Here is an 8,414-nt window from a genome sequence, read left to right as displayed (position 1 = left end):
TGGAATGTATCAAATACATGGTTTCCATATGTTTGATTCGCTCTGTTCCAGACATTATTGAGTCATCCTCTCCTCAGCAGCCTCCACTGAGTTTGACACATGCGCTCTACATAAATAACGTTTGTTAATTTACGTAAATAATTTATGTTTATTTTAACTTCTGAGTTTCCGATAGCACATGAACGCAGCATTTGACACTGGTTTGAGATGAGAAACGCCATTGAGACCACCACAGCCGGAAGTTAAGGTTGGGGAAAATGTTCACCTTACCTGTTATAAAAATCACTCCAGGTCGTAGCTGAATCGAAGTGGCATGAAAAAGTGTGTCCCGGTTTGGGATATCAAATTCTTTCAGAATACGATAAACGCTCTTTTCACGGCACTTTGATACAGCTACAACAGGAAGTTACATTTTCATAGCAGGTTAGGAGAACCTAGGCAACTGGTTAGGAGAACTTAGGCAACTGGTTATGAGAATTAGGTTAGGGTTAGCGAAAATGCTCTCCTAACCTGCTACGAAAAATAATTTCCGTTCGTAACTGTATCGAAAAGAGTGTGGCCAAATACAGCACAGCACGGTTAAAGGGTTTGTTCTATCTGTGGTATGATGTGTCCCTGCTGAATGGTCGTCACTAGTTAACACAGCCACAAAGTCATAAACCCCACCGATTTCTACAATATATTTTCCTAAAATCTGATTTTAAACCTAATAGTTAACCACACTTCTGACATTATGCCTAACAACCAAACTTAAATTAAGACAACAAAAGAAGCACATTTTCGTTTTCATTCATTTTTACGATTTAAAAAGTAAATCAGCGTATCCCATTCGAATTCTCCAATGATTTACGTAAGTCAATGCGCAACCCTCCCAGAGTGCTGTTCGTTTTCTTTTTTGCCATCTTGTCGAGTGGTAAGAGGAAGAGCAGAGCGGCAGTTAGCTTGCTGCTAGTAAGTAGGTTTGTGACATAGCAGCAGCTCTAAATAGTGAGAGAACCAGAGGACGAGGAAGATAAACTTTCTTAAATTCAGGTATTTCTGTCTATCGGAGGATATAGATTCAATGTGAAGATTTGGAAGAACATTAGGACTTGTTTACATGATGTCGTACAGGCTTGTTTATAGGTAAGGATCGAACTAACGACACCGATAGCTATTATTTGGTTAGCTTTGAGCTACATTAGCTAGCCAGCTAAAAGGGAGAGTGGTGAACGGAGCCCGCCTCAGACTAAAGTGTTGGTAGCAGCTGGTGAGCGGTAACTGCAACAAGGGGCTGCTTACAACTCCGGGGCCGGGACAATAACGCACGCAGGAGGCCAGGTTCGGGAAGAACTGGAGGAGAGGAGGTGGTGATATCGGGATACTTGTCACACAGCGACAAGCTAACGTTACTCTGTCCGATTTCGGACGGTGGGCTGTTTTTTTTTTTTTTTTAACAGACAATCTTCAACAGGAGAGGGGAACAAGGAATATGTCGCATACTTGCCTGCTATAATCTGTGAATTCTTTAGCTAGCTCGTTAAAAGCTATCACTTATTGAGCTCAGACGAAACGCTTATCAAGGAAATAGACAGTCACTTGAGTGACTAGCAAAGATATTCAACATGTCAAAAATGCCAGCAAAGAAGAAGAGTTGTTTTCAGATTACGAGTGTGACACAGGCTCAGGTGGCGGCCAGTAGCATCACGGATGACACCGAGAGTCTGGACGACCCGGACGAATCCAGGACCGAGGATGTGTCATCCAAAATATTCGACGTGTCCCTGGTCGATCCGGGAGTATGTGATCGAAGTTCATCTGAGGAGACTTTAAACAATGCAGGGGAGGCGGAGGCAGCTGTCATGGCCTTACATTTACTTCAAGAGGGGCAGCCAGTAGCTGCAACAGGTCCTTTTAATGGGAGCCATGCTCTTAGAAGTACAGGCCTGAGCCATATCAACCCACAATTTTTAGGGGGTAGTGTTCCTGTACCAGCTGCGAGTCAGCCCTCCATTCCAACCTCTGCCACCCAGCAGCTGACAACAGTCAACGCTGGCCCTGCTGCAAATGTTTCCCCAAGTGTATCTCAAACGACCCCCGCGGCGCCTAGCTCTACAACGACGACAAGCTGTAGTTCACGTTTCAGGGTCATTAAACTTGACCACAGTACAGGAGAGCCCTTCAGACGGGGCAGATGGACATGTATTGAGTTCTATGAGAGAGATTCAGAGGGCTCTAGCATGAGCAGGACTGTGGATAGCATAAAACACGCTGTCACTATTGACCACAATGCAGACAGTGGGCTAGGGACCACAGGAAGCAATGTGGTTGCTCCTAGTACTCTCTCCACACAGGCTCAGGAGTCCACAGGTGATAGTGGCTACTACACTTTCCACCATGGCCACCCTCCGGAGCTTCAGCAGCAAGGCTACAGCCAAGAGCCCCAGACAGGGAGTGGGGCGAATGCCTTACAGCCCACAGGGTACTCAGCGACGGTATCGCAGGCACAGGCCAACGTGCAGCCCGCTGTCCCCCAAATGCTTCACCCTATTGGCCTCAATGGCGTGCCCCAAGGTGGCATGCTGCAAAAATCGCCCCTTGTGCCTCTTGCCACGCAGGCCCAGCAGTTTGCCTACTCCGCTCATCCCTCTGGAATGCACCCCAGTCAGCTGGACTACCGACAGCAGCACTTAGCCCCTCTACAGCCTCAGGGCTCCAACCCTCAAGCCCACCCCATGGCCTCCCTCTCTGTGGGGCCTCTGTCGAGTCAGGGCCCCTCGTCTGTCAACACCCCTCAGGCTGGAGAGCTGTCTGGGTCTTTGCACGGCAGTCCATTAGCCTCGACCCATGGCCTGTTGCTGCAGGTAGCCAGCGGGGCCGTTATGTCTCCTGCCCTACAGCAGCCGGTGAGTCATCCTCAGCCTTCAGGAGGAATGGGCAGGGCCTCCGCTGTCCAGAATGTGCCTGCCACAGTGTCCAGTGCCACCAACACCCCCCCAGGCATGCCAAGCCAGGCCCCTGACCCAGGAGGACTCCCCCTGGCCCAGGTAGCTCGCGGTGAGGCCACAGCCGGGCAGGGCCTTCCCACGGCCAGCCAGGGGGACGACAGCCGCAGGAGGTCGGACACCCTTCCTCAGCCCAATGCAACCCCTGGAAAAGATGGCATGAGGCCTTTCATCCCTGAGAGCTTGCAGCTGGCCACTCCCACCGTCAACAGCCTGTTCGGGATAGCCATTCCCATGGATGGAGATGAGGATGGGTAAGAGATTTGTTTTAAATTCACTTCAAATGTTGGGGGGCCTAGCTCAATGTATAAACCTTATCTGTGTAGTGTAGTGTCCAGCCAAGGTGTTTATCCATTCACTCTCAATGGGGTGTCAATGGGCATCATGTTAAGATGTAAACAAAACTCAAGTGTTAGAAAACTGAGTAGCGCTGAGGGACTGAGGGCTGTTTCTGGAAGACTGCCATCATGTTACACATTCCCGTGGCATTCTGCAGCAGTGCGGTCATACTCAATGTTGTGTAGTGAAGGCCTCCTCTTGCCAAGGCTAGTGTGAGGTATGCTATTCCTGGAAATGTTTACTTGTATGTAAAAACATCTCTCGCGGTTGTGTTCAGAAGGTAAATGTGGAGTTTGGGGAAGGGCAGGGTGGGGGGAGGAGGGTGGCAGGGGGGAGAACTGCGCCAGAGAGAACTGGCATGGAGGGAGGAATCCTTTTTAATATGTTTCATTAGTGCCTACTGGTTGATTTAAAAAAAAAATATATATATATATATATATATATCTTTAATTTTTTTTACTTTTAGTCATGACTGCAGGAATGGCTCACCAGTAGTGCATTTGCCTTTAATTACCATAATTTCAGATATCCAATGTTTGTTTGGTTACTGTAATTTCTGTGAAAGGCATTCAATTTATTATTTTTCTTCTTATTCTTTTTAAAGTTGTCATTGTCGTAGTGGACACGTTGTTTGCGGAGTGCACAACTTAGGCTACGCTTGTGATAAACAAGTTTTAGTTTTTCATTCCATTTACGACTTGTCAATTTATTCATTGTGTTTTGTTTGGAACGCTCCTGTCAATGTTGAGTAAGGACTCGCACCTGATTACGCACAGAATTATGCCTAGACTACCTGGCCTGCATGCAAATGTAGGCTTATAAATGTGCTCATTTGGAGATCTGATAGTATTTCTGAAAAAAAAGTCACGCTCAGAATCGGTGGAAACGTCATCAAATAGGCCTAGCTCATTACTTATCCTTTGCGCAAATACAGCTGTGTCTGTCTGGAACGCACTGGCGCAGAAACTGAGGATCCAGAATATTTTATGCAGTGTTTGAAGTTCCTCGCAGACAGGCCATTTGTAGCTGTATTTTTACCAGGGTGCTTTCTACCTGCAGGCTGCCATGTTTTTATTTGTTGGCTTTATGTAAAGTTATTTTTTGACATAGTTGGCAATAGAAATGACATTTTATTTGTCACGTGCCGAAATTCCACAGGTGTAGGTAGACCTTACAGTGAAATGCTTGCTTTACAAGTCCTTAACCAACAACACATTTTCTATAGGATTGAGGTCAGAGCTTTGTGATGGCCACTCCAATACCCTGACTTTGTTGTCCTTAAGCCATTTTGACACAACTTTGGAAGTATGCTTGGGGTCATTGTCCGTTTGGAAGACCCATTTGCGACCAAGCTTTAACTTCCTGACTGATGTCTTGATGTTGCTTCAATATATCCATATCATTTTCCAACCTCATGATGCCATCTATTTTGCGACGTGCACCAGCCCCTCCTGCAGCAAAGCACCCCAACAGCATGATGCTGCCACCCCCGTGCATCACGGTTGCGATGGTGTTCTTCAGCTTGCACGCCTCCCCCTTTTTCCTCCAAACATAATGATGGTCATTATGGCCAAACAGTTCCAGTTTTGTTTCGTCAGACCAGAGGACATTTCTCCAAATAGTACGATCTTTGTCCCCATGTGCAGTTGGAAACCGTAGTCTGGCATTTTTATGGTGGTTTTGGAGCAGTGGCTTCTTCCTTGCTGAGCAGCCTTTCAGGTTATGTTGATATAGGACTCGTTTTACTGTGTATATAGATACTTTAGTACCTGTTTCCTCCAGCATCTTCAAAGGTCCTTTGCTGCTGTTCTGGGATCGATTTGCACTTTTCGCAACAAAGTACATTCATCTCTAGCAGACAGAACACGTATCCTTCCTGAGGGGTATGACAGCTGCGTGGTACCATGGTGTTTTTATGTGCGTACTATTGTTTGTACAGATGAACGTGGTACCTTCAGGCGTTTGGAAATTGCTCCCAAGGATGAACCAGACTTGTGGAGGTCTACAATGTTTTTCCTGAGGTCTTGGCTGAGGCACTGAGTTTGAAGGAAGGCCTTGAAATACATCCACAGGTACTTAACCAATTGACTCAGGCTAATTGAAATCATTTATCGGAAGCTTCTCAGGCCATGACATTTTCTGGAATTTTCCAAGTTGTTTAAAGGCACAGTCAATTTAGTGTATGTACACTTCTGGCCCACTGGAATTGTGATACAGTGAGTTATAAGTGAAATGATCTGTCTGTAAACAATTGTTGGAAAAATTACTTGTGTCATGCACAAAGTAGATGTCCTAACCGACTTGCCAAAATTATAGTTTGTTAATAAGAAATTTGTGGCGTGGTTCAAAAACATGTTTTAATGACTCCAACCTAAGTGTATGTAATCTTCCAACTTCAACTGTATGTACAGGGGGTACCGGTACAGAGTTGATGTGCGTGGGCACCAGTTAGTTGAGGTAATATGTTGGTAGAGGTAAAGACGTTACTTTTAGATTTGTGTAAATTTAATTGAGTTATTAATGACAATTCAATGATTTTGAGACATGAGGTCTTTATTATAAATGACAGTTCCATGAAAATGAGCATATGAAAACCATAACATGCAGATCAGTAGAAATGGTAAGATAAATTCGCACTCCAAATCGAAAAAGGTTGCCAGCCCCTGGTGTAGCCTATTATCAGCAACTCCGGGAGCTAATGGCAGAATCTGTGAAGGCCAGTAGCAGTGGGTGGTGGTTCGGGAACAGCCTAACCAGAAGAAAAAAAAACTATCTTGATCTCTGGCTCCCTCTTGAGTCATGTGTGTCATGCTTTAAGCACACTGTGATTAAATAATCAGACAAGCTCCGTAGTCTACATATAGTTGATTTTTATAAAAACACACAGTGTGAGTATGTTAGAGCATTGGACCAGTAACCGAAATGTTGCTGGATTGAATCCCCGAGCTGACATGGTAAAAATATGTTCTGCCCCTGAGCAAGGCAGTTAACCCACTGTTCCCCGGGTGCCGAAGACATGGATCGACGATTTCCCTTATATGGAAAAAATAAAATTCAGACAAGTCCATTGGTCGATTTTTATTATTATTATTTTTTGGTTGGGGACGGCCTTAAAACACTGGACAACAACCCACTTTGTTATAGACACTCAGAACCCCATATTTACCCCCCCCCCCCTCTCCTTTTTGTGTTGAGGGCTCTTAAATAAATTACACTAAAAGTAATGCTGATACTTTCACTGAAGTGAATACTCTCCTAGCATGGAGCACTCTGTTTTGTTCTGGGGTAGAGTAACTCTGGATCTCTTCCTAGCATGACACCTCATAAATAGGGGGTAGAGAGGGAGAAATAATGATGGACAGAGCAAGTTGTTGCCAGTGTAATGTCATCGGGAACAGCCCATTTTTCTAATCGTTCTCGGATGTTGGCCTTGACATCAGTGGAGCCCTATATAACCGACCATGGAGCCATGATGGCAGCAGGTCTGCATCCCAAGTTTACACCTTTTTCACTACCGTTGACCAGAGTCCTATGGAGAATAGGGTGTCATCTGGGAAGCAGGACGTTGGTGGAGAGGACAGGCCGACAGGTGGGCTCCAGTCAACGGTGAGATGACACGGCTGGATTGAGTTGAGTCTCTGTCAAGGGTCTAGCTCAGTCCTATCATGGCCTGCACTGGCTGATGTTGACATGGGATTTTCTCAGTCCATGAAATTGTTCACGTTTCAGACTGATTCTCGATCACTTGTACTCTCACTGTTTATTGACTTTTGGAGGCTCTTGAGAGGCTTCCTATAGATTCTCACCAACACTTGTGTAGAATGTTCCTGTGCTGAAGTTTGGTTAACCTTGGAGTGTGAGCTGGGAGGCTAGCCTGTGTGTAGCCTAAAGGGGAGATAGCAGGCAAACAGAGCCAGCTAGGCTCTAGATTATCAGCTAATATTCAGATAAATATATAAAACTTCCTGACAATTCAAAATGATCCAAATGTAAGAAACACATCTAAAATCATGTCACGTCTTCTACGGAGAGATATGTTTACTCCTACAGCCAGAGACACATTGTTCTGTACACAATTTCAACTCCAATGTGAAACCAGGTTTGGAAAGGTTGGCATCTTCTATGCTCAATGCCAAATAAACCAGTAAGGATGCCCTTGGGACAAATTGGCTCCATTCAACAGAATGGTATGGTCTTCAACTGAATTATAACTCCCTGGATAGGTTCCCCTCAGCCGGACTCTCAATTGCGAGTTTAGGGGGGCGTAGTAGTTGGATCCTAATTTAGGACTACATCTTAATCGGCAATCAATTATTTAACCTGTTTTTATCACAGATTTTTTTTTTGATAAATACCTGGGCTACTCTTAAGAGGAAAACCCAGTAACTAGGCAACACCGACTTGAGCTACAGTCAGGCCTTATGCCGTCGTGGTCACTCCAGGACCCAGCATTGATAGTCCTGTGCCCCTGTGGTGGCCCTACTTAACAAAGTGACTGGTTTCAGTGTGTGCATGTGAGCCACGCCCCTTCTGTGTCACCGCTGAAAAAAATAAAGGGAACACTTAAACAACACTATGTAACTCCAAGTCAATCACACTTCTGTGAAATCAAACTGTCCACTTAGGAAGCAACACTGATTGACAAATTTCACATGCTGTTGTGCAAATGGAATAGACAAAAGATGGAAATTCTAGGCAATTAGCAAGACATCCCTCAATAAAGGAGTGGTACTGCAGGTGGTGACCACAGACCACTTCTCAGTTCCTATGCTTCCTGGCTGATGTTTTGGTCACTTTTGAATGCTGGCGGTGCTTTCACTCTAGTGGTAGCATGAGACGGAGTCTACAACCCACACAAGTGGCTCAGGTAGTGCAGCTCATCCAGGATGGAACATCAATGCGAGCTGTGGCAAGAAGGTTTGCTGTGTCTGTCAGCGTAGTGTCCAGAGCATGGAGGCGCTACCAGGAGACAGGCCAGTACATCAGGAGACGTGGAGGAGGCCGTAGGAGGGCAACATCCCAGCAGCAGGACCGCTATCTCCGCCTTTGTGCAAGGAGGAGCACTGCCAGAGCCCTGCAAAATGACCTCCA

General features: G+C 45.7%; 1 protein-coding gene across 3 annotated transcripts in view; it reads left to right on the top strand.

The window, feature by feature from the left end:
- Window positions 1-873: 873 nt before the first annotated feature.
- The window catches only part of LOC109881285 (TSC22 domain family protein 2-like), a 46,432-nt gene continuing 38,891 nt past the window's right edge, over window positions 874-8,414 (top strand). Inside the window, exon 1 of one of the 3 annotated variants that reach the window (XM_020473443.2) lies at window positions 874-3,238. In XM_020473443.2, the coding sequence (XP_020329032.1) occupies window positions 1,605-3,238 (1,634 nt within the window). In that variant the 5' untranslated portion in view covers window positions 874-1,604. The remainder of the gene's footprint in view (window positions 3,239-8,414) is intronic. The other 2 variants (XM_020473444.2, XM_020473442.2) reach the window with 2 other exon arrangements.

Source organism: Oncorhynchus kisutch, linkage group LG4 (genome assembly GCF_002021735.2).
Source record: "Oncorhynchus kisutch isolate 150728-3 linkage group LG4, Okis_V2, whole genome shotgun sequence".
Classification (NCBI taxonomy): domain Eukaryota; kingdom Metazoa; phylum Chordata; class Actinopteri; order Salmoniformes; family Salmonidae; genus Oncorhynchus; species Oncorhynchus kisutch.
The sequence above is the reverse complement of the archived record's forward strand: the minus strand, read 5'-3'. Positions and strand labels throughout refer to the sequence as shown.